We start from the raw sequence: 27,079 nt of genomic DNA on the forward strand, positions 1-27,079 counted from the left end.
TCCCAATAATGAGGTAGGCTAAAAGGGAAAATACAGTTGGGCAGATGGTTAAAGCTGGTCTTTGGTAAAATTATTTTAAATAGAAAGAGAACCTGAAAAAGCACAGCTACAGACACAAATAGAGCAGCCTGGGGAAACCTCAGGCTTCAGCTACACAGATGAAGTAAAATCCAGCATAAAAGACTTTTGTTCTTTGTGTGATTAACAGGCTCCCAGGAAAAAGTTTTCTTCACTTGTCAGACATTTACATGGTGGATTCCATGGGAACTTGCACAGGGAGTGGGGGACCTTACCTGAAACAAACCCACAGTTACACAGACAAGAGAAGCTGTATTTTCTGCTTACTCAAAATATACCTACAGCTGCATAGATAAGGGTAGTTGCCAAGACAGCTTTACAGATATGAGATGTTACCCAAACAGCTACAAAGATGAGAGGAGTTTCTTATAAAAGCTTTTTAATTCAACTGTAAAAGCAGCAACTGACTTGCCCCCCCCCCACCGCCCGCTACAGAGAGCTTTCTTCATTTACTTATTAAACTTTCACTCCAACCAGACCGCTTGTGTACATGCTCCTTAATTATCTTGGTCATCAGACAACAAGCTCAGATAACACTGCAGAAAATGAGACAATTGACCATTGACCCATTTTTTCAGGTGTAGCTAAAAACCCTACATATTATATTATCAAGCAGATAAGGAGACTCTATAAAGTGGAGAGAAAGCAAACTTGTTAAGGAGCTGGAACCTGAAAAGATACATCAGTGAGTTCTATAGATTTTCTTTTATCCTCTATATCCCAGATAGGGTGATAAAAAAGCCAGCTACCTGGAAATATCAACCCTGAAATGCCAATCAACAGGGGGAGGGAAAGAGGGAAGGAGGGAGGGAGGGAGGGAGGGAGGCAAAAGCCTGCTTTCTCCATCCAAAGATACAGGAAAAAGGAAGCACAGCAAGAATAAAAACTTTCAGGCCACTCTTACTTAGCCAAACTTCACAGAAAAAAATAATAATAATTCCCCTGTCATGCACCCACCAGCAAAAGCAAAATAAGGAACATTTGGCCTCCTCTTGACTTCTTTCACCATCTTGCCTTCCATCATGTGATGATGTCATTAGAAGCTCTTACCAGATGTGGCACTTTGATATTGGACTCCCCAACCTCCAAAACAGAAAGCCAATTAATTTCTGTTTATGATAAATTACCTAGTCTCACATATACTGTTATAATAACACAGACTACAACAGTGCCCTTATCAAAGAGACCCCACAGAGCTGTCTAGTTCTCCTTCTACCATTTCAGGATAAAACAAAAAGCCAGCATTCTACAGCATAGAAGAGGGTCTTCACCAATATCCAACCATGCTGGCACCCTGACCTAGGACTTATAGCCCCCAGAACTGTGGGAAATAAATTTATGTTGTTTATAAGCCACTCAGTTTATGTGGTTCAGTATAGCAGCCCAAACTGACTATTACAATACAGATACTAGAATTATCTAAAAAGAATTTTAAAGCAGCTATCATTAAAAAACTTTAATGAGAAGTTATGAACATACTTGAATACAAAAAAAAACCCTGAAGGAAAAAATAGCAAGTCTTGACAAAAAAAAGCAGAAAATAAAGAATCAACAAGAATTTTAAAATTTAAAATATAAAAACAAAAATAAACTGATAGGGAGGCAGAGCAATATAGTAGAATAGAAAACTCCACTGATTTCTCCCCACCCTCCTGCAAGGACACCAGATTAACATCTGCACGCACACACACACACACACATACACACACACACACACACACACCCCTTCATAACAACCAAAAATCAGGTGAGCACTCACAGTACTTGGTTTCAACTTTGTATCACTCAAAAAGGCACTGAAAAGATAGAAAAAACAGCCCTGGGCCCCTGATGTCACCCCTACCCCACCCCTGGCAGCACCAGCTGTGGTGGCTATAGGGAAAAACCCCTTCCACTTATGAAAAGCAGAGGGAAAAGTAAAGGGGACTTTTTCTTGCACCTTAGGTACCAGCATCACCACAGAAGGCTGGAGCACCAAGCATACTCTTAGGACCCCCAATGCCAGAACTTGACCCTTAGATGGCATTACTGGGCCTGCCCTGGGCCAGACAGTAGCCTACTGGCCTGAATGGTAAGCTCCAGGCCAGGCAGCATTCACCACAAGATAACTTAACAGACGTTGGGCCTTAAGGAAACATCAATGGTAATCTGATAGCACCCCTCAAGGCCAGGGGTGGCAGTGGCTAAGGGGTGCAGTTCCTCTGCTTTTGGAAAGGAGACGAAAGAGTGAGAAGAACTGCATCTTTTAGTTTGAGTGCCAGCTCAGCCACAATACAGCAGAATACCAAGAAGATTTCTAAAGTTTTTGACTCTAGTCCTTCACTCCCAGAAGGCACTTCTGGAGCCACAAAGGACCTAGGAGACTTCACCACCCTAAAGGGAAGGACACAGACCTCACTGGCTTTGCCACCTGCTGATTATAGAGCCCCAGGACCTTGAGAAAACCTAGGCAGTAGGCTAGTAGTGATTACAGCAGGCCTTGGATGAGACCCAGCACTGTGCTAGCTTCGGTCTGATGCAGCACAGTCATAGCAGTGGTGGCCATAGGGGTGCTTGTGTCACTCCACCCCCAGCTTTAGGTGACTCAGAAAAGAGAGAGACACTTTGTATGTATGGGAACAAGCAAAGGAAGAGAACAATCCAGAGAATGCTCCTGGTTCTTGACTAAGACCAACAAGACAATATCTCTACCAACCTGCAAGAACCACATCATTACTGGGCTTGGAGTGCCCCCTAAAGCAGATACAGCTTAGATCACAACACCCAAATCCTTTCAAATAACTAGAAATTCTTCTCAAGAAAAACACAAATGAGTCCAGACAGTGAAGACTACAATAAATACCTAGCTCTTCAAAGCCCAGATACTGAAGAACATCTGCTAGCATTAACATCATACAGGAAAACACGACCTCACCAAATGAACTAAATAAGACATCAGGGTCTAAGCCTGGAGAAACAAATATATGACCTTTTAGATGGAGAATTCAAAATAGCTGTGTTGAGGAAACTCAAAGAAATTTCAGATAACATAGGGAAGGAATTAAGAATTCTATCAGATAAATTTAACAAAGAAGTTGAAATAATTTAAAAGGATCAAGAAGAAATTCTGAAGATAAAAAATGCAATTGGCATACTGGAGAATGCATCAGAGTCCCTTAGTAGCAGAGCGGACCAAGTAGGAGAAAGAATTAGCTTGAAGACAGGCTATTTAAAAATACACAGAGGAGACGGGAAAAGAATAAGAAAACCATGAAGCCCACTTACAGGATCTAGAAAACAGCCTCGAAAGGGTAACTCTAACAGTTATTGTCCTTAAGAGATAGAGAAAGGGATGGGACAGAAAATTTATTCAAAGAGATAATAACAAATAACTCCAAACCTAGAGAAAGACATCAATATCCAACTACAAGAAGATTATAGAACACCAACCAGGTTTCACTCAAAAAAGACTACCTCAAGGCATTTCATAATCAGACTCCCAAGGGTGAGAGACAGAGGCAGGACCCTAAAAGCAGAAAGAAAAAAGAATCAAATAACATATAATGGAGCTCCAATTTATTGACTTTTCAGTAGAAATCTTATAGGCAAGGAGAGAATGGCATGACATATTTAAAGTGCTGAAGGGAAAAAAAAATTCTTTTACCCTAGAATAGTATATCTAGTGAAAATATCCTTCAAAGATGAAGGAGAAATAGTGACTGACTTTCCCAGACAAACAAAAGCTGAGGGATTTCATCAATACCAGACATGTCCTATGACATGAAATGCTAAAGGGAGTTCTTCAGTCAGAAAGAAAAAGACGTTAATGAGCAATAATCACCTGAAAATACAAAACTTACTGGTAATAGTAAGTACACAGAATATTATAGCATTATAACTGGCACTATAAACTACTCTGGCATATAAACTATTCTTATACTAAATAGAAAGACTAAACAATGAACCAATCAAAAATAACAACTACAAAAACTTGTCAAGACATACTCAGTAAAATAAGATATAAATGGAAACAACAAAAAGTTAGAGAGTGGAAGGATGAAATTCAGGTGTAGAGCTTTATTAGTTTTCTTTTTGCTTCTTTGTTTTTTTATGCAAAAGTGTTATATTATCATCAGGTTAAAAGAATGGGTTATAAGAGAGTATCTGCAAGCCTCATGGTAACTTCAAACCAAAAAACATACAATGCATACACAAAAAATAATGAGAAACTAAATCCTCACCAAAGAAAAATCAACTTCACTAGGGGAAGACAGGAATAAAAGAAAGGAAGAAAAGACCACAATACAACCAGAAAACAAATAATAAAATGTTTTATTTTATTATATAAACTCAACAGTAAGTCCTTCTTACTTATCAATAAAAACATTGCATGCAGATAGACTAAACTCTCCAATCAAAAGACATAGACAGGCTGAATGGATTAAAAATACTAAATCCATTGATCTGTTGTTTACAAGAAACATACTTCAACTATAAAGACATACAAAGAATAAAAATTAAAAGATGGAAAAGATATTCATGCCAGTGAAAACCAAAACAAAGCATGAGTTGTTATACTTATATCAGAAAAATAGGTTTCGAGACAGAAACTATAAGAAGAGACAAAGAAGGTTACTATATAATAAATAAGGGGTCAATTCAGCAAGAGGATATAACAATTTTAAACATACATGTACCCAGCCTTGGAGTACCCAGATGTACAAAGCAAATTCTCTCTTTTTTTTTTTTTTGACAAAGTGCTGACAGAGAAATAAAGCAATTATTATAGCTAAAGAGACAAACGGGACCTAGCACAATATTAGCTGGAGACTTCAACACCCTATTTTCAGCATTGGAAATATCTTTCAGACAGAAAGACAACAAAAAAAATCAGATTTAATCTGCACTGTAGACCAAATGAATCTAATAGATATTTATAGAACATTTTATCCAAGAGCTGCAGAATAAACATTCTTCTCCTCGGCCCATGAATCATTCTTAAGGATAGACCCAATGTTAGGTCACAAAACAGGTCTTAAAACATTTAAACAATTGAAATAAAATCAAGCATCTTCTCTGACTGCAATGGAATAAAACTAGAAATAACAGAAGAATTTTGGAAACTATGCAAATACATGGAAATTAAACAACATGCTTCTGAATGACCAATGTGTCAAAAAAGAAATAAAGAAGAAAATTAAAAATTTTCTTGAAACAAATGATAATGGAAATATAACATACCAAAATCTATGGGGTATAACAAAAGCAGTACTAAGAGGTAAGTTTATAGCTATAAATGCTTACATCAAAAAAGAGTGAACAGGCAGCCTACAGAAAGGGAGAAAAATTTTGCAATCTATCCATCTGACATAGGTCTAATATCCAGAATCTATAAGGAACTTGAACAAATTTGCAAGGAAAAAACAAATAAACCCCTCAAAAAGTGGGCAAAGTATATGAACAGACACTTCTCAAAAGAAGACATTTATGCAGCCAACAAACATGAAAAGAAGCTCATCATCACTGGTCATTAGAGAAACGCAAATCAAAACCACAATGAGATATCATCTCACACCAATTAGAATGGCTATTACTAAAAAGTCAGGAAATAACAGATGCTAGATAGAATGTGGAGAAATAGGAATGCTTTCACACTGTTGCTTGGAGTGTAAATTAATTCAACCATTGTGGAAGACTGTGGCGATTCCTCAAGGATCTAGAACCCGAAACACCATTTGACCCAGCAATCCTATTACTAATATATATCCAAAGGATTATAAATCATTCTACTATAAAGACACATGCACATGTATGTTTACTGCAACACTACTTAAAATAGCAAAGACTTGGAACCAACCCAAGTTCCCATCAATGTTAGACTGTTGATAAAGAAAATGTGGCACATATACACCATGGAATACTGTATAGCCATAAAAAAGAATGAGTTCATGTCATTTGCAGGGAAATTGATGAAGCTGGAAGCCATCATTCTCAGCAAACTAACACAGGAACAGAAAATCAAATACTGCATGTTCTTGCTTATAGGTGGGAGTTGAATAATGAAAACACAAGGACACAGGAAGGGAACATCACACAGCAGAGCCTGCCGGGGGGTGGTGAGCAAGGGGAGGGAGAGCATTAGGACAAACACCTAACGCATGTGGGGCAAGAATGTACTTCCAAAAAACCGCAAATGCCAAAAGAAATATATGTAATGAGGATATTTATGGCAGAATTACTTTTAATAACCGAAAAAGTAATAATGACATAAAGGGCTATGATTGTCAATAAATGGTGGAGTTAATGTGAATTCTCTCCTAAAAATATTTTTTCAAATTTTCTAGACATCCTATAGTGAATATTTATTGTTTTCATTATTTAAATGATGATGTATCCTTCTTAAGGAAGATATTGGAGTGCTTTCACAGTGCCATATCAACTAGTGGCAGGCATGGGAGGAGTCTGCCCAGTGATTTATTTTAACACTGATATTACTTAGAATTGTTAGTACAGAATAATAATAAAAAGAAATCAGCTTTTAATGAGGCTTTTATTGTTTTTAGGCCATCGCCTGCACAGTCCCAACAGCATTCTCCCTTCTTGAAACTTGACTATAGCTCCTGACACTCCTGGAAAGAAAGATAGAAGAGACAACATCTCAACTTAACATGGAGTATGTAAAAATTGCTTGAAGCTGGGCACGGTGGCTCATGCCTGTAATCCCAGCACTTTGGGAGGCTGAGGCAGGTGGATCACCTGTGGTCAGGAGTTCAAGACTAGCCTGGCCAACATGGTGAGACTCCTGTCTCTACTAAAAATACAAAAATTAGCTGGGCGTGGTGGTATGCACCTGTAATCCCAGAAACTCAGGAGGCTGAGGCAAGAGAATCACTTGAACCTGGGAAGCAGAGGTTGTAGTGAGCTGAGATCATGTCACTGCACTCCAGCCTAGGCAACAGAGCGCATGTTCTCACTCATAGGTGGTGTTGAACAATGAAAACCCATGGACACAGGGAGGGGAGCATCACGCACTGGGGTCTGTTGTGGGGGACTAGGGGAGGGACAGCAGTGGGTGGGGAGGTTGGGGAGGGATAACATGGGGAGAAATGCCAGATATAGGTGACGGGAATGGAAGCAGCAAACCACATTGCCATGTATGCAGCTATGCAACAATCCTGCATGTTCTGCACATGTACCCCAGGATGTAAAGTGCAATAAAATATAATATATATGTATATATTATTCAACAATTATTGTTAATTTAGTTACCCTATTGTTCTGCCAATTATAAACTATATTTTTAAAAATTTAATATTAGCCATCATACATATATTTTTTGTTTTGCTGGCCATTGTTCATGGTGTTTTAATTCCTTATGGATTGTGAGCCCATATATGTATGGCTGATATTAATCTGTAGGAATCCAGAGGTATTCTGCTTGAAGTGGCATTCCTCCAGAGATAAATACTATTTGCTTCCATCATGCACCCTCAGCTTTTACCAACCTGGGACAAATGTAGCCTCATGGATTAGAATCCTAACCACATATGTAATAAATATTCAGAGCCTAAATCCATAAGAGATCTAAAGTATAGTCATGAATTCTCAATATGAGTAGTTTGTTCATTTGCTTTTCTTTTTGTTTCATTTACCTAGAACTGAGAAGAAAACAGGTGATAATTTGTTTTCTCCTTTTGCTTTAAAGAAGTGGCATATTTGTTTTGCAGACCATCCTTCCTATTAGACTGAGGCAGTTAGATATTGTTATTATATATGAGGGTTAAGGGCTTAAGGGAGTTGTAATCTATGCTTTCATCTATGCAGTAGTTTTTTTGAAACAATAACAATAGTCAACAAGCTTTTGAAATTAAGATGTTTCACTTTGCAAAAGTGAGTAGATGCTATATACAAAATAAATTAACAAAAACTCGTTTTATTCATAATTTGTAAGAATGTGTTCATTGCAAATGCAAATAAAATGGTTGATAATTTTCATTGCATCACTAAAATCAAGTTAAAGAGAAATGTTAATTCTAAAATAACAATTTATAAAAGAAGGCTTACCAGATTTTTGTCCACAACAATATACATTTCAAGATATCGAGGGAATAACTTAATAAAGTCCATTTTCTGAAAAACACACAACATGAGTCATGAGAAATTTACAAAAATTTACCTTCTACTGAAATTATATTGAGAGATAAACTGAAAGATACGTTGCTCCTGATTATATAATGAGACTGTTTTCAAGTATAAAATTTAAATACTATTCAGAAGATTCCAGTTCAAAGTGCCCTGGGTAGCAAGACTATTCTATTAGACGTCTCAAGATATATAAGAATTCAGGTATCTCTTATTTGTATAATAATTGAAACTGGAAATTTTTGGTTTATAACATAAAGCTTTATTTTCTTAGCCTTTTGATAATTTTCATACTAATCTTTCATGTGAGCATGTTTTCTGCTACCAATTACTAGGAAGTTACTTTTGGCAAACAATGTAGTTTAGAAAAATATTACAAAAATGTACAATCAATGGCAATTTGCTAAAGGCAGATGTCTTATTTAAGGTAGTCTATGGGTCTTTGCAGAGAAAAATGTTCATCACTTTGCTTTACATGTACCTTATGTAAGTCACTCATCCATTTTTTAATTCTTATGAAACAAAAACTCAACTGAGAAATCTAAGTTGTATCATATTCTCCCCTAAATTATCTGAGTAATTGAAAAAAAGAGATGATATTTTATGTTAATTATCTAAATGCCTACATATGAAAATTAATGTTTGTTTCTTTTATACTATATTCATATATTCATATTTCTAAGATTAAGTTTTTGCTAAGCTTTCATCTAATGGCAAGTATAATGACAAACACAGGTTTATTTTCTTGCCACTTTAAAAGTCATGCAGGGCCCTCATGAAAAAGCAAAATAATTTTAAGATTTGCCAGTCACCAAATCTTGACTCTGAAACTATTTTTTATTTTACAAAATTATACTAAATTAAAATAAAAGAGTCAATACTTACTTCTGGACTTTTTCTGACTTGATACTCTGAACTAAACCAAGAATAAGTGTCATTTTCTTCTGAAAGAATATTAGTATTATCATACTTTTCTTCATAAATTTTGTGTATATATCCTGATACAGCCTCCATTGGTTCAATTCCATATGAGATGTTTCTCAACTGTATTGTTCCCCTGAGTGTTTAAACAATCAAAAGAAAGCTGGAATGATTCTACCAAAACCGTAATATTATAATGAGAAATTTGAGCCAGTTTTTAAGATTTAAAGTGACCTTAGTTTTTTACTTTTATATCTTTATCTTCTGGGGTCTTGCTTATACCAGAACTAGACCACTATATCACAGGATATATATTGCCTTACATTACAAATCTGTGATTGTCTTCAAGAAAGCATGATAGTGACATGGATCTGTGCACTTAAACGAGTTGAAACCCCTTTCTGTTGTACAGATTCTCTAACCAGCCTGTAGAATCTCTAGGCACTCTCTTCTTTAGTCTTTGATTGAGTCTCTTTAATACACTTAACTATCCTCTGACACTTGATACCTAAATCATTTGTTTGTGAGGGCTGAACTGAAGGTACTATATGCCTAATACTGACTGACTGCAAAGCCAGTGTCTGTTAGTCTCATACATTCCACAATTGCCAATTAGTCTAGTAAATTAAGAAATTGGACAAGAACAGAATTTGAGAGAACTAAAGTATGAGAAGATGAATCAATCTCCCTACACTCAAACTTTCTTAAAGTCAAAGCAGCAGATCCTGTCAGTATCAAGTAGCTTCTCATCAGGAACAGATAGTGCTGGAATATCAATCCTATTTTATTAGTAATTTTGGTTCAGTTCCTAAGGAATTGAAATAACAAAAGAGATTATAGAATTAGAACAGATCCATGGAGAATTAATTTGTAGGCTAGCAGGATATAATATAGGCAAATTGAGTATCTTTAAGTAGTCTACAACCTGAGTCCTGAACATGTGCTGAGAGTCACAAGAGAATTTGGAATGCCCGCAACATATCCATTATAATCGCAATTCATCTGAAAAAAAAACAGAGAAAATAAAAACTAATGAATAACTTATTTTTAAAATGAACACCTGTTATATATTATTTCTATTTATTACTTTAGCTATGTTTCTACTTTAATATGATTGGCAATTACCTAATAAATTTGTGCCAGGTAGAAATAAGCACCAGCCCAAGTTAATCAATTTCAGTGAATATGCAGAATAATATTCTAGTAATTATAGAATATTTGTCTTTTTAAAGAAATCTAGAATTACAAATATATAAGAAAAAAGTAACCTAACTCTTACCTGAACTAGCAGAGGTTTAGAATGTTGGATGTCATTTTTGTCATAAAAATGAATAAGAGAAGCTGAAGATAAAAGTGATCTAGGCAAAAATCATAAAAACTTGCTCAAGTTATGAAACAGAAAAGTCAGAAAAAACATTCATGTAAAATTGTTTTGCTTTTTTTTTACTGAAGAATTTAAAGTAATGCTAATCAGCTTGTTCTATCCTATCATCCATGTATTTCCAGCACTTACATTGAATTAGGCACTCGGTGAGACATTTTAACTAGAATGACATACAATACTAAAATGCAGATAAATGAGCAACTCAAATTTCTAGACACATGAAAAGGAAAAAGCATAGATCCCAATTTCCAACATAGAACTTTGTCTGTATCACTCATTGATTTTATATTTTGTACCCAAGTTTCAAAATTAAATTGTAAGGTTAAAACAGTGATACGGTTTGGCTCTGTGTCCCCACCCAAATCTCATCTTGTAGCTCCCATAATTCCTAGATGTTGTGAGAGATGACTGAATTGTGGGGGTGAGTCTTTCCCATGCTGTTCTCGTGATGGGGAATCGGTCTTATGAGACCTGATGGTTTTTAAAAATTGGAGTTTCTCTGCACAAGCTCCGTCTTTGCCTGCTGCCATCCACGTAAGATGTGACTTGCTCCTCCTTGCCTTCTGCCATGGTTGTGAGGCCTCCCCAGCCATGTGAAACTGTAAGTCCAATAAATCCCTTTCTTTTGTAAATTGTCCAGTCTTGAGTATATTTTTATCAGCAGTGTGAAAACAGACTAATGCAGATAGAAAACAGATTTACTTTTTCTCATTACAAATTCATATTTGCTAAGCTTTACTAAATGCCAAGTTTTTCTCAATAACTCTGGTCAGAATTTTATTTCCCTCAGTGACTATTCAAAAACTTGACACTACTCCTGTCAATCATCCCACATAACTCCCATGTTCCCTTACTCCCAGATCACTTGTTCCCATCTGCACTTCTTATCCTTATTTCCAGAAGGTTACATCTTTTATTTAGAACAAACCCTTACACTGGTGCTACAGATACCATCCTGTGCCATATACAGAGGATACATACTTTTTCTCTCCTATAATTTTAAACTCTTGTACTCTACTATATTTTATCATAATGCTATTTATAATGATGTTAATAAGTCACTATCATCCTAAAGAACTCTTTCTTGACCCCATGCTCTACTGTGGCTACTCCCTATGTACATTTTTTTCAATTCTTAACAGATTCCATCAAAGGAATTATCTACACACAATTTCTTCACTTTCTAAATTCTTTGCATCCCCAAAACTTCCCTGGAAAAGATTCATAAACATTAGAATGTCAAATCCAAAAGGCATTTAAAAAAATTATTTCTACACTGGACCTCTAGCTTTTTTTTTTTTTGAAAACTGTAACCACTCAATCCACTCACTCAATTTATATAACACTTGATTCTTCTGCCGTTCTTCTTACCTCCTGGTCCCTTCCGCTTTATCTTCCATGTTGGTTGCTGGTTTTGTTCAGCCTATCCCAGGAAACATTGCTGTTTTCCAGGGTTCAGTCTTTAGTCATGATCTATTTATAAGCACCCTATGCAAGAGCACTCATTAAAAAAAAATACAACCAAGCTATTGCTTTCTGCTCAATCTATATACCTATAGCTAAATCTATTTTCCAATTTTCCTATTGAATATTTTCATAGATTCAAATTCCTAGCCACATACAGCCCAGAATGGCTTTGAATGCCCAATGCAAATTTTTAAACGTTCTTAAAACATTGTGAGATATTTTCTTTTTTTTCTTTTTTTCTTTTTCTTTTTTTTCCTCACCAGCTATCATTAGTGTATTTTGTATGTGGCCCAAGATAATTATTTCAGCGTGGCCCAGGGGAGCCAAAAGATTGGACCTACCTAATCTAGAGGAAAAAACTTACTTGGATATCTCACAGGTACAAAAAACCAAACTCACCCCTTCCTCACACAAATATATCCCTTATTTGTATTCCTCAGTTAATTATACTATAGCCTATTCATTTACTTGAGCAACACTAAATTATCTGAAATTTTTCACTTTTTACTAATCATTCTACCAAATCTGTATTGAGGTCAACTGGATTCTTTTTTCGAGTGACATCACTGGTGCCATTGTTCAAACCACCACCATTACTCACCTAAACTTCATAGTCATATAATTGGTCACCTTAACTCTGACTTTGTCCCCTCAAAAACAGCCTACAAGGCTCAATGTGGCTACATAAGTACATGCTTAAAACCATTTTTGGCTCCCAGTATTTGAATCTTCTACAGCCTGGCTCCTACCTAACTTTCCAGAATCTTTTATCTCTATTCTTCAGAAAATTTGTGCTTCAGTAATTCACACTGGTTCTGTGCACATCACAAAAGCCACTCTGCCTCACACCTCTATGCTTTACACTTTATTTCTTCTCTAAATAGAATGGCAGCTGGATGCACTGGCTCATGCTTGTAATCCCAGTACATTGGGTGGCCAAGCCTTGAGGGAGGAATGTTTGGGGCCAGGAGTTGGGGCCCAGCCTGGGCAACATGGTAAAACCCCATCTCTACTAAAAATACAAAAAATTATCTGGACTTGGTGGTGCACACCTGTAGTCCCAGCTATTTGGAAGGCTGAGGCATGAGCATCACTGAAACCCAGGAGGTAGAAGTTACAGTAGCCAAGATCACACCGCTACACTCTAGCCTGAGCAACAAAGCAAGACTCTATCTCAAAAAAAAGAAAAAAAAAAAAATATATATATATATATATTCCCCTGTCCTGCCCCTCTTCTTTTCAGAGCTAACTCTATCTCTTCCCTTAAGACACAAGTAATCTCTTGCCTCTTCCCTAAAAGCCTTCCCTGACTTCCAAGGAATACTATTTACACATTTACCATATTACCATATTATAATAAAATTATTTGCTTTTCTATTAATGTGTCTGAATGTATGTTTCTATATTATAAATTCCTTAACAGGGCAACATATTTTATTCTCCTTTGCATGCCTAGGATTTTACTCAATGCCCAGTATAGAGTAAGTATCAATATATTTGAATCAAAATGATTCATTCTACTTACACATACTTTTAGAAATTAGGAAGCCAAAGTACTAAAATTTGAAAAGATAAAATACTTACTGCTTTTTGAGATGGACAAAATGTGGCTTTCCTTCTATTGTAATCATGTAAACAACCTACAACAAAATTATTAGAAAAATTCAATAAAAACACATGCCAAATAACGTATTTTCTCTAAATTAGGCTTTAAAATATTGAAAAAATTAATAACCCATAACCATTATATTGGCCTTCCGTCCCAAGCAGAATTTTGCATTGAGAAGTAGGTGGCAAAGTGGTCACATGCCTGCTATTCACTATTACACTTCTGAGGAAGAAGCTTACCCTATGATTGTTATCTTTCAGTTCAGACAGACTCCCACCATCAAGGATGTCCACCTCAACTGCAAGGACCCATTGGTTGCTTACCCAGAGCTCTCCTGGAAGGTAAATTGTCCTGTTCATTGCAAGAGACCCTCCCAAAATACAGAAACACAAGAAACGTAATATACCTCTAGCAAAAGCCATTGTATTTTACCTACCTGTATGAGCAATCAAACTCACACATGGGGTTTCACCATGTTGCCCAGGTTGGCCTCAAACTCCTGCCCTCAAGCATTCCTCCCTCCTTAGCCTCCCAAAGTGCTGGGATTACAGGCATGAGCCACCACACCCAGATGACATTCTATTTAGTGAAGAAATAATGTGTAAAGCATAGAGGTGTGAGACAGAGTGGCTTTTCTGATGTGCACAAAGTCAATGTGAATTACTGAAGCACAAATTTTCTGAAGAATAGAAGTAAAAGATTCTGGAAAATTAGTTAGGAATCAGGCTGTAGAAGATTCAGAATGCCATGGTCAGATATTGGGAGCCAAAAATGGTTTTAAGCATGTACTCATGTAGCCACATTGAATGTAGGAATACAATGCAGGAGAGAATGTAGGGAGACTGAAGACATGTCTAGAAAACATCATAGAAGATAACAGAAAAAGCAATGGTTATTAAATTATATATTTGGTTAATTTTAGAAACTTATTTTAGCAAGAGAAATAGCATTTAACAGTTTTCAATTCCTCAGCTTTACACCAGAGCATAATAAGGTACTTTGTATAATGGTCTATTAGGAATAGGTTGAATGGCACTCTGAAAAGAAGTGTAAGTGGAATTTAGAGGGAACTTTTAAAATTGTGCCCTCGAAAATCCTTTGATATTAAACAAATAAGATGAAAATTAAAGGGGAATATGAAAGCACCAATAAAATTTAAAATTCATGTATCTTACAAAGCTACAACAAAAACTAAAATAAGGGGGCCAAGGGAGGGAGAGTGGGGTGGTTGGGATGTTGGGGAGGGATAACATGGGGAGAAATGCCAGATGTAGGTAATGGGGGGATGTAAGCAGCAAACCTCATTGCCATGTGTGTACCTACGCAACAATCCTACATGATCTGCACATGTACCCCAGGACCTAAAGTACAATTAAAAAATAAATAAATAGAATAAAATCACAAGTCAATCATATCTCAGTGAAGGTGGTAAAAATCTAAATAAATAAACTTAAGTAAAGTTAAATCAGAAAAAAAAAAAAAAAAACAGAAGGGAAAAACTCTCAAAAGACACATTATCCAGAGCCTCCACAATTTCATATACAATATCCAACTGATATAAGCTGAATTGTAAGCCCTCCAAAAATTCATTAGATGAAATACTAATCCCCAGCATCTCAAAACATGCCATATTTGGAGACAGGGTCTTAATGGCTGACATCATACTGAACTGTGAGAACCCTAAAGTTTTCCCATTAAATCAGGAACAAGGCAAAGGACTTCTCCTCTCTCCAGTACTTTTTAATATCACACTAAAAGCCCTAGCTAATGCAATAAAGCAAAAAAAAGTAAATAAAATGGATACAGATTGGGTAGAAATAAATGTGTGTCCTTGTTCACAGATTACATGATTGTATATGTAGAAAATCTGAAGGAGGGGCACAGCCTAGGGAGCTGAGGCTTGTGAGGATCTGAGGCCACAGCCTGGGCAGCGCTGTGGTCCTTCGTACCTACTTTGCTACCTCAATCATCTCTGCCTAGAATGTCTTCTTAGTTTTCTTGTCCATCCAGCTATAAAAGGAAAATAAATCAAAGATGGCCAAATAGGAACAGCTCTGGAGTGCAGTTCCCAGAGAGAATGCAGAGGATGAGTGATCACCACATTTCTGAATGAGTTTTTACTGCCCACAGACCAGGAGATTGCCAGGCAGAAAAGCGTCACAAGTCTCCAGCATGGCTGTTTCAAATGACACAGTGGGTCTCTGCACAACTACTCATACAAATCTGGGCAGCCGTTTCAACTAGTGCCTGGAATGCTTAGGAGACAGAGTCACCCATTAAACTGAAAAAAAGGCAGCTGAAACAGGGAGCCTGCTGATCTGGCTCGGCTGGTCCCACCCCCACAAAGACCAGCAATCTAAAACACTCTGGAAAGAACTTCATGGCAAGCACAGCTGAACCTGGGACAGTCCAGCACTGAGAGGGGAAGAGCATCTGCCATTACCGAGGAAGTCCACCACTACCAAGTCAGTCCACCATTACTGAGGCAGTCTACCATTACCAAGGGAGTCCACCATTAATTACCAATGCAATCTGCCATTACCTAGGCAGTCCACCATTACAGAGACAGTTTGCCATTACTAAGGGAGACTGCCATTACCGAGGCAGTTCTAACTATACCTCTGTAAACAAAATCACAAGAAAGTTTACACAGCAGCTGGGCAGAGCACATGGCAACTCAGCAACACCTCTTCTAGGAGACTGCGACTAGGCTACCTCTTCACATGCAGGGCATCTCTGAAAAAAGGCAGCAGCATGTCAGGAACTTATAAATAAAGCCCCACCTTCCCAGGACAGAGCACCAGGGGAAAAAGGTGGTTACGAGTTCCACAGCACAGATTTAAACGTACCTGTCCAGCAGCTCTGAATGAAACAATGGAGCTCATAGCTCAGCATTTGAGCTCTGGTAAGGAACAGACTATCTCCTCAAGCAGCTCCCCGACCCTTGTATATCCAAAGAGACACCTTATAAAGGAGAGCTCAGGCTGACATTTGGTGGTTATCATTCTGGGACAAAGATAACAGAAGAAGTAACTGGCAGCAACCTTTACCATTCTACAGTCACTACAAGTGAGCCCCAGGCAAGCAGGGTCTGGAGTGGACTTCCAGCAGTCCTACAGCAGAGGGGCCTGACTGTTAGAAGGAAAACTAAAAAACAGAAAGTAATAACCTCAACATCAACAGAAAGGATGTCCACTCAGAGACCCCATCTGAAAGTCACCAACTACAAAGACCATAGGTAGACAAATCCACAAAGATGGGAAGAAACCAGTGCAAAAAGGATGAAAACACCCAAAACCAGAATGTCTCTCCGCCTCCAAGGGATCACAACTCATGACCAGCAAGGGAACAAAGCTGGATTGAGAATGCGAGTCTGTTGAACTGACAGAAACAGGCTTCAGAAAGTAGGCAATAACAAACTTCTCTGAGCTAAAAGAACATGTTCTAACCCAAGGCAAAGAAACTAAGAACATCGAAAAAAAAAGATTTGATGAAATGCTAATGAGAATAAACATCTTAGAGAATAATATAAATGACTTGATTGAGATGAAAAACACAACACGAGAACTTCACGAAGCATACACAAGTTTCAATAGCTGAATCGACCAAGCAGAAGAAAGGATATCAGAAATTGAAGATCAACTCAATGAAATAAAACAAGAAGGCAAGAATAGAGAAGAAGGAGTGAAAAGAAATGGGCAAAGCCTCCAAGAAATACGGGATTATGTGAAAAGACCTAATCTACGTTTGATAGGTGTACCTGAATGTGATGGAGAGAATGAATCCAAGTTGGAAAATACTCTTCAGGATGTTATCCGGGAGAAGTACCCCAATCTAGAAGGCAGGCCAATATTCAAGTCAATGAAATACAGAGAATACCACAAAGATATGCCTCAAGAAGAGCAACCCCAAGGCACATAATCATCAGATTCACCAGGGTTGAAATTAAGGAAAAAATGCCAAGGACAGCCAGAGAGAAAAGTCGGGTTACCCACAAAGCCCATCAGACACACAGCAGATCTCTCAACAGAAAACCTACAAGCCAGAAGAGAGTGGGGGCCAATATTCAACATCCTTAAAGAAAATAGCTTTCAACCCAGAATTTCACATCCAGCCAAACTAAGCTTCACACGCAAAGGAGAAATAAAATCCTTTACAGACAAGCAATTGCTGAGAGATTTCATCACCACCAGGCCTGCCTTATAAGAGCTCCTGAAAGAAGCACTAAACATAGAAAGGAACAACCAGTCCTAGCCACTCCAAAAATGTACCAAATGGTAAAGAGCATTGACACAATGAAGAAACTGTCAACTAATGGGTACAACAACCAGCTAGCATCAAAATGGCAGGATCAAATTCACACATAATAATATTAACCTTAAATGTAAATGGGCCAAATGCCCCAATCAAAAGACACAGACTGGCAAATTGGATAAAAGGTCAAAACCCATCAGTGTGCTGTATCCAAGAAACCCATCTCACTAGCAAGGATACACATAGGCTTGAAATAAAGGGATGGAGGAAGATTTACCAAGCAAATGGAGAGCAAACAAAAACAGGAGTTGCAATTCTCATCTCTGATAAATTAGACTTTAAAGCAACAAAGATCAAAAGAGACAAAGAAGGACATTACATAATGGTAAAAGGATCAATGCATCAGGAAGAGCTAAAGATCCTAAATATATACACACCCAATACGGAGCACCCAGATACATAAGTCAAGTTCTTAATGACTTACAAAGAGACTTAGACACCCACACAATTATAGCGGGAGACTTTAACACCCCATTGTCAATATTAGACAGATCAACCAGACAGAAAATTAACAAGGATATCCAGGACTTGAACTCACACCTGGACCAAGCAAACCTAATAGGCATTTACAGAACTCTCCACCCCAAATCCACAGAATATACATTCTTCTCAGCACCACTTCACACCTACTCTAAAATTGACCACGTAGTTGGGAGTAATTCACTCCTCAGCAAATGCAAAAGAAATCATCACAAATAGTCTCTCAGACCACAGTGCAATCAAGTTAGAACTCAGAATTCAAAAACTAACCCAGAACCCCACAGCTTCATGGAAACTGAACAACGTGCTCTTGAATGTTGCTTGGATAAACAATGAAATGAAGACAGAAAAAAAGATGTTCTTCGAAACCAACGAGAATGAAGACTCAACATACCAGAATCTCTGGGACACATTTAAAGCAGTCTCTAGAGGAAAATATATAGCAATAAGTGCCCATATGAGAAGCAAGGAGAGATCAAAAATTGACACCCTATTGTCAAAATTGAAAGAGCTAGAGGAGCAAGATCAAAAAAACTCAAAGTCTAGTAGAAGACAAGAAATAGCTAAGATCAGAGCAGAACTGAAGGAGATAGGGACACAAAAAACCCTTCAAAAAATCAATAAATCAAGGAGCTGGTTTTTTGAAAAGATCAACAAAATAGGCAGACCACTAGCCAGATTAATAAAAAAGAAAAGAGAGAATAACCAAATTGATGCAATAAAAAATGATAAAGGAGATATCACCACAGATTCCACAGAAATTCAAACCATTATCAGAGACTATTACAAACAACTCTGTGCACATAAACTAGTAAACCTGGAAGAAATGGATAAATTCCTGGACACTTGCCTCCTGCCAAGCCTAAACCAGGAAGAAGCCAAAACACGGAACAGACCCATAACAAGGTCTGAAGTTGAGGCAGCAATTAGGAGCTTACCACCCAAAAAAGTCCAGGTCCAGATGGGTTCCCAGCCGAATTCTACCAGACATACAAAGAGGAGCTGGTACCATTCCTTCTGAAACTATTCCAAACAAAACAAAAGAAGGAATTCTTCCCAAATCATTTTATGACACCAACATCATCCTGATTCCAAAACCCGGCAGAGACTCAACAAGAAAAGAAAACTTCAGGCCAATATCCATGATGAACATAGATGCAAAAATCTTCAATAAAATACTGACAAGCTGATTGCAACAGCACATCAAAAAGCTTATCCACCATGATCAAGTAGGCTTCATCCTGGGGATGCAAGGCTGGTTCAACATACGCAGGTCTATAAATGTAATTCACCACATAAACAGAACCAAAGACAAAAACCACATGATTATCTCAGCAGATGCAGAGAAGGCCTTTGACAAAATTCAACAGCCCTTTATGCTAAAAACCCTCAATAAGCTAGGTATTGACGGAACGTATGTCAAAATAATAAAAGCTATTTATGACAAACCAACAGCAAATATCATACTGAATGGGCAAAAACTGGAAGCATTCCCCTTGAAATCTGGCACTAGACAAGGATGCCCTCTCTCACCTCTCCTATTGAATATAGTAGTAGAAGTTCTAGCCAGAGCAATCAGGCAAGAGAAAGAAATAATGGGTGTTCAAATAGGAAAAGAGGAAGTCAAATTGTCTCTATTTGCAGACGACATGATGGTATATCTAGAAGACCCCATCGTCTAAGCCCAAAATCTCCTGAAACTGATAAGCAAGTTCAGCAAAGTCTCAGGATACAAAAGCAATGTGCAAAAATCACAAGCATTCCTATACACCAATAACAGACTTAAAGAGAGCCAAATCAAGAACAAACTTCCATTCACAATTGCCACAAAGAGAATAAAATACTTAGGTATACAACTAACAAGGAATGTAAAGGACCTCTTCAAGGAGAACTACAACCCACTGCTCAACGAAACAAGAGAGGACACAAACAGATGGAGAAACATTCCATGTTCATGGTTAGGAAGAATCAATATCGTGAAAATGGCCATACTGCCCAAAGTAATTTACAGATTCAATGCTATCCCCATCAAGCTACCAATGACCTTCTTCGCAAAACTGGAAAAAACCACCTTAAACTTCATATGGAACCAAAAGAGAGCCCGCATAACCAAGTCAATTCTAAGCAAAAAGAACAAAGTGGGAGGCATCACACTACCGGACTTCAAACTATACTACAAGCCTACAGTATTCAAAACAGCATGGTACTGGTACCAAAACAGAGATATAGACCAATGGAACAGAATAGAGTTCTCGGAGGCAACACAACATATCTACAACCATCTGATCTTTGACAAACCAGACAAAAACAAGCAATGGGGAAAGGATTCCTGTTTAATAAATGGTGTTGGGAAAACTGGCTAGCTATGTGCAGAAAGCAGAAACTGGACCCCTTCCTGACACCCTACACTAAAATTAACTCCAGATGGATTAAAGACTTAAACATAAGACCTAACACCATAAAAACCCTAGAAGAAAATCTAGGCAAAACCATTCAGGACGTAGGTGTAGGCAAGGACTTCATGACCAAAACACCAAAAGCATTGACAACAAAAGCCAAAATAGACAAATGGGACCTAATCAAACTCCACAGCTTCTGCACAGCAAAAGAAACAGTCATTAGAGTGAATCAGCAACCAACCAAATAGGAAAAAAATTTTGCAGTTTACCCATCTGACAAAGGGCTGATATCTAGAATTTACAAAGAACTAAAACAGATTTACAAGAAAAAAACTAACAAGCCCATTCAAAAGTGGGCAAAGGATATGAACAGATACTTTACAAAAGAAGACATACGTGAGGTCAACAAACATATGAAAAAATGCTCATCATCACTGGTCATCAGAGAAATGCAAATCAAAACAACATTGAGATACCATCTCACGCCGGTTAGAATGGCGATCATTAAAAAATCTGGAGGCAACAGATGCTGGAGAGGATGTGGAGAAATAGGAACACTTTTGCACTGTTGGTGGGAGTGTAAATTAGTTCAACCATTGTGGAAGACAGTGTGGCGATTCCTCAAGGACCTAGAAACAGAAGTTCCATTTGACCCAGCAATCCCATTACTGGGTATACAACCAAAGGATTATAAATCGTTCTACTATAAGGACACGTGCACACGAATGTTCATTGCAGCACTGTTTACAATAGCAAAGACCTGGAACCAACCCAAATGCCCATCGATGATAGACTGGACAGGGAAAATGTGGCACATATACACCATGGAATATTATGCAGCCATCAAAAACGATGAGTTTGGGTCCTTTGTAGGGACATGGATGAACCTGGAAACCATCATTCTCAGCAAACTGACAGAAGAGCAGAAGATCAAACACCGCATGTTCTCACTCATAGGTGGGTGCTGAACAATGAGAACACATGGACACAGGGAGGGGAGCACTACACACTGGGGTCAGTTGGGGGGAAATAGGGGAGGGACGGTGGGGGGTGGGGAGCTGGGGAGAGGGAGAGATAGCAAGGGGAGAGATGCCAGATGCAGGTGATGGGGAGGAAGGCAGCAAATCTCACTGCCACGTGTGTACCTATGCAACAATTTTGCATGTTCTTCACATGTACCCCAAAACCTAAAATGCAATAAAATAAATGTGGGGGAAAAAAGGTAACAACATGTCATACATAAAATATTATTAAAATTACATTATTTTCTGGATCTGTGTTTGTATCCAGTGTTGAAATCTTCTCTGGAACTGTGGTCTGCAGGAAGATTTTATGAGCATCTAAAAATAAATATAAACGATGTTATTTTGATAGCTATGATCTTGTTATTCATTTCTAACGCTAATTCTGCATTTGTTTCTCTACATTAGCAGCTTTTTTTTTTTCTTTTTTTTTGAGACGGATTTTTGCTCTTGTTACCCAGGCTGGAGTGCAATGGCACGATCTCACCGCAACCTCCGCCTCCTGGGTTCAGGCAATTCTTCTGCCTCAGCCTCCTGAGTAGCTGGGATTACAGGTACGCGCTACCATGCCCAGCTAATTTTTTGTATTTTTAGTAGAGACGGGACTTCACCATGTTGACCGGGATGATCTCTATCTCTTGACCTCGTGATCCACCCGCCTCGGCCTCCCAAAGTGCTGGGATTACAGGCGTGAGCCACCGTAGCAGCTATTTTTAAAATAATCTGCACATCTCGCCCTTTCCACTGTCTTTCTAGTTACTCTTACCTGCAAATTTCTCACCCCTTGTCAAGATTTCAAATTTTTATTCATTCTCCCCTCCACACCCCTCTCCCATCACACACACACACACACACACACACACACACACACACACACACACACACAGTTTGGCATTGGCACAGCCTAAGTTAATGCTAAGTACAAAATTCAGTGTTGTAAAAAGGTGTGGAAATTAGAAAAAACAGATGCATCAAAAAAGTGAGATCTTTTTCAGGGAATGTAGAATATTGAAAACAAGGATGATCTGCACATTTCAATGGGGCAGGTGGAGAATAGCAGTTGCCAAATCAGTAAACCCTTGATAAATAGCTTTTTTACTGTGATGCAATTATTCCTAATGTAGCAGAATTTTGTATGTGGAAAAAAATCACATATTTCATTTTTGTTCATTTTATGGATAAGGAAGCCATCCCAGAGAAGTAAAATGATTTTCTTTCGGAGGCTGCCTCTCTGACTTTTTGGCCATAGACCTTGAAGCACGGGGCCAGCAGAAGGTGGGAGAGGGTGGAGCCAGGGTCAAGTCTGGGCTGGAACTGGACCATGGCAAGAGTAAACAAGGTCTCCCTCGGAAGCCTGGATTCCTGGACTTACTGAGGCCTGCGTTCATCCCACCAAGTCCAGTAAGAAGCAGCAGAAGAAGGAACATGGCTCGCTGTCTTGGAGCCCTGACGATGAACAGCAGTTAAGACGTTGAGACCTGGAGAGGCGCGGCTCGCGCTAGGCTGAGCGCACGTGAGGAAGCTGCGGAGAGGAAAAGCGCACAGGGCAGAAGGACCAAGCCGTAGGTGATTATAAGCTGCAGGCGGGCAACTGAGCACTCAAGAAGAGCCTCTCAGCCAGTTTATTGTTAAAGAAGAAAGGCTTCCTAATTGTCAATTCTCAGGTGAGGCTTTTGTTTATATCTTACTTAGACCATCCCTTTGTTTTTTTGTTATTGTTTTTTGTTTTTGTTGTTTGAGACAGAGTCTCGCTCTGTCACCCAGGCTGGAGTGCAATGACATGATCTGGGCTCACTGCAACCTCCGTCTCCCGGTTCAAACGATTCTCCTGCCTCAGCCTCCTGAGTAGCTGGGATTACAGGCGAGCGTCACCACGCCCAGCTAGTTTTTGTATTTTTAGTAGAGACGTGGTTTCACCATGTTGTTAGATCATCGTTTTTTAAATTCTAGTTACAGTGAGGAAAGAAACAAATATAAAAATATTGTGGTTACTGACAGCAATCAAATTTCTTCCCATTACGTTTATATGCCATGTAAACAGTTTAGCTAGGACCAGGCAAAATGCATGTTTGAGAAAATGTTGCAAACGCTGTGACTTTTAACATTTCATGATTGGAAACACCATTATAGGACAGCTATTGAATGCAGAACAACCCATACGATCCCTGCTTAAATAGATTTCCAACAAATCTTCTCTAATGTCCCAAGCTATTACTGCTACATTCTGTGTAATCCTGCAGTTCCTAGCTTTTACGTCTTTATTCAGAAATTTTAAAATTCTGCCTCTGGTAGAAGCAGAACCAGTTTGATTTATTGAGGTCCATAGGCACTCTTTCCTTTGCAAGTCCTAGGACACATCATATTAAATACACAAATATAGTCACATTCCCACATTAAGTGTAAGTTTTCAGTAAAAATGCTGAAAACATGTTCATAAATATGCTTTGAAATTACTTGAATGCAAATCTAAAAGAAGTTATCAACAGAAAAACAGTAACAATCTTTAAAAAAAAAGAACCAAGAGACCAAGAAATAAAGTCACAAGACATGAAATGAATAGTAGAATGGATACCACTGCTTAATGAAGCAGAAATTTTGAATATCAGATTGGCAAACTCTCACAGAAAAAAACAATGAAAAAAGTAGGAATGCAAAAATAAAATTAACTTATATGGAAATTGGAAATAGAACTGTCAGTATCTAGAGAATAGCATTTCCCAATAAAGCAAAAAATCAAAATAGGAGGAAATATTTAAAGAAATCGTGGAAAAAGTTTCTGAACATCTAAAAAGTAAGACAATGATCATAGACTGAAAGAATTCAGAGATTACAAACTGGGCATTGAAGAGGAAACACACACTCACACACACACACACACACACACACACACACACACACACCGCTGAACTTTAAAATGACAGCAAAGAGAAAATTCTAGAATCTTCCAAAGGAAAGTAACAGATTGCCTACCAAGGAACATGAATCAAATCAACATTCATAGCCATACTGAATACATGAAATCAATGGGTTATTATTATTAAACTGTTAACTGAAAAATTTGAAATATTATTCAAATGCGAAGACAGGAGTTTTAAATTTGTCTTCAATACTTGCAAAGAAAATTTAATGTAAAAATACATATCAGAAAGGCATTTCATAGAAGTAAACACATAATGAGGAAAACAGAAGATTCTATTAAATGGTGTCACAGTAATAGCAATCAAATATCTTTCCAGAATTTGTTTATATATGAGGAAAATTACCAAATCAAATAATGAGAACATGCGTATCTAATAACCTAGAAGCATATTTTTAGAAAATATGACTATGATGGGAAGAATGGAAAGGGGCAATGTCAAAATGATAATGTTCTCAATTTGAAACATTCTAACATGTATTTATGGAAGAAATATCTTTAAAATATTTCAACAAAAATTGATAGGAATATAGGGAAAAACTGGCAAAAGTATCATCAGGGTTGGAGATTGAAACACATCTCATATTATTGGTAGATCAAGCAAGCAAAATTTAACAAAAATACATGAGACTTGGATGACTCAAATAAACATGATCTAATAAACATTTGTACAATTCTAGATAAGCTATAGAGAACACACATTCTTCCCAAGTACCCATGGAATATTTACAAAATGAACATGTCCTAGGTTTTATAATATTTCACCAATTTTAAAGAATAAGCATGTGACTGAGTTTATATGCTTCCTATTCTATTGATAATCACTATATATTAAGTGAACCACTTAGTCAATTTAACATTAAGGAATAATTGATACAGTGGATTGTAATATATTATCTTACCATTAACTTTTCATTTGCCATGTCCTTTTCTCTCATTTCTTGCCTTCTTTTGGATTCTTCATTATGATTTTATTTTCCTACTTTATTGACATGACAGCTATGTAGTTTTTAAATTTTTCTTTTAGTGGTTACCTTAGAATTATAGCATTTACTCAATATAATCTCCCTATCTTAATGTCTCCTGATTATCAACCTTAATTACATTTGCAAAGTTCCCTCACAGGAACACCTTATTTAGTGTTTGAATAACTAGGGAACAGGAATTTTGGAGGAACATCGTTAGAACTCTGCCTGCAATAATGTCTTCTAGTCCTTTGGACCCTTACCAACTGAGTTTAGATATGATTCTTCAGGTGTCATTCTTTGAGGATGAGGTGGTATGGTGTTTTAACAGGTCTTTAACATGGCGTAAAGGTACAGTCTCCCTGAATCTGCCCTAGTGTATACAAACTTTCCATTTCTGTTGCTAGGTGCTGCTAGAGTGTTAAACAAATTTCACTGAGTCTTTCCATAACCCAAGATGCCTAACCTGAATTATGTCACATGCGACCTGAAAACCCCTAAAGTTATACGGGAAAATGAGAGTGACATTGAAATGATGCATGAGGTTTATCTCTCCTTACAAGAAATCTCTGGTATCCTGGAACCTCACCTCTTATGAAGTGCTTTTCTAGGACCTTAAAGCTGCTATATGATTTATGGATGGCTCCACCACCCTCACATCCAAATGCATAAGGATGGCAAACACATAGAACACAGTCTGTTGGTATAGATTTAAACAGAAAGATGAAAGCGCTTAGTCAAGTAGGCAGAACTGAAGACAGTACTCATGAAATGTACCTGGACTTTAAAGTTCCATCAGGCTGCTCCTTACAAATTCTGTTACTTGTCTGTGCCTAATGGTTTAGCTAACTTGCCTGGCATTCTAATGGTTGGAGAAATTTTGTCAGCCTTGAACTGGTCTAATTCTTATACATTCAAGTTTCTGACTTTCCTAATAGAATTGAAAAACTAATTTTCCATATGGATGCCCACCAAATTTCTAGAATATACCAACCTTGAACAATAGTGTTGATGTGCAGACAAAACCTATAGACTCTCTGACACGACAAGCACACTGAAAACAATGAAGCAAGGGAGTGAATAAAATGGACATGAAGAAAAGGAGATTGGCTTTTGTGGGACCCAGACAAGGTGATTCCTATAGGAGCTTGAGAACATCTTCAAGTAGCTCATGAGTGTGAAGTGAGCTATAAATTAGTTCTTGCTCCAGGCATCCTCCGTTTCCTAAAAGTATGAACCCTTACTATCACTGACTGATAGATTGCAATGGGTCACTCGTTATGTTACATCCATAAAGCAGAAAGTATGTTATCACTTTGGCTAATGCTAATTTGGTTTATGCAGAAAGCAAATTCTTCAGCAGCTGATTATCCATGATTCCATACTGCCTGTTCAGAAACAC

The 27,079-nt window shown here is 37.7% G+C and overlaps 1 protein-coding gene across 1 annotated transcript in view; it reads right to left on the bottom strand.

Annotated features, from left to right (window-relative positions):
- Window positions 1-23,451, bottom strand: part of LOC116558305 (disintegrin and metalloproteinase domain-containing protein 5-like) — a 104,086-nt gene extending 80,635 nt beyond the window's left edge. The window contains exons 1-7 of the mRNA XM_032288139.1: window positions 23,168-23,451; window positions 22,034-22,113; window positions 13,556-13,611; window positions 10,400-10,478; window positions 10,046-10,122; window positions 9,085-9,256; window positions 8,122-8,187 (exon numbers count right to left, since the gene is read on the bottom strand). Coding sequence (XP_032144030.1) covers window positions 8,122-8,187; window positions 9,085-9,256; window positions 10,046-10,122; window positions 10,400-10,478; window positions 13,556-13,611; window positions 22,034-22,113; window positions 23,168-23,222 — 585 coding nt within the window. The 5' untranslated portion in view covers window positions 23,223-23,451. The remainder of the gene's footprint in view (window positions 1-8,121; window positions 8,188-9,084; window positions 9,257-10,045; window positions 10,123-10,399; window positions 10,479-13,555; window positions 13,612-22,033; window positions 22,114-23,167) is intronic.
- Between the last annotated feature and the right edge of the window lie 3,628 nt (window positions 23,452-27,079).

Source organism: Sapajus apella, unplaced genomic scaffold (genome assembly GCF_009761245.1).
Source record: "Sapajus apella isolate SASKATOON/1434 unplaced genomic scaffold, GSC_monkey_1.0 scaffold21, whole genome shotgun sequence".
Taxonomy (NCBI): domain Eukaryota; kingdom Metazoa; phylum Chordata; class Mammalia; order Primates; family Cebidae; genus Sapajus; species Sapajus apella.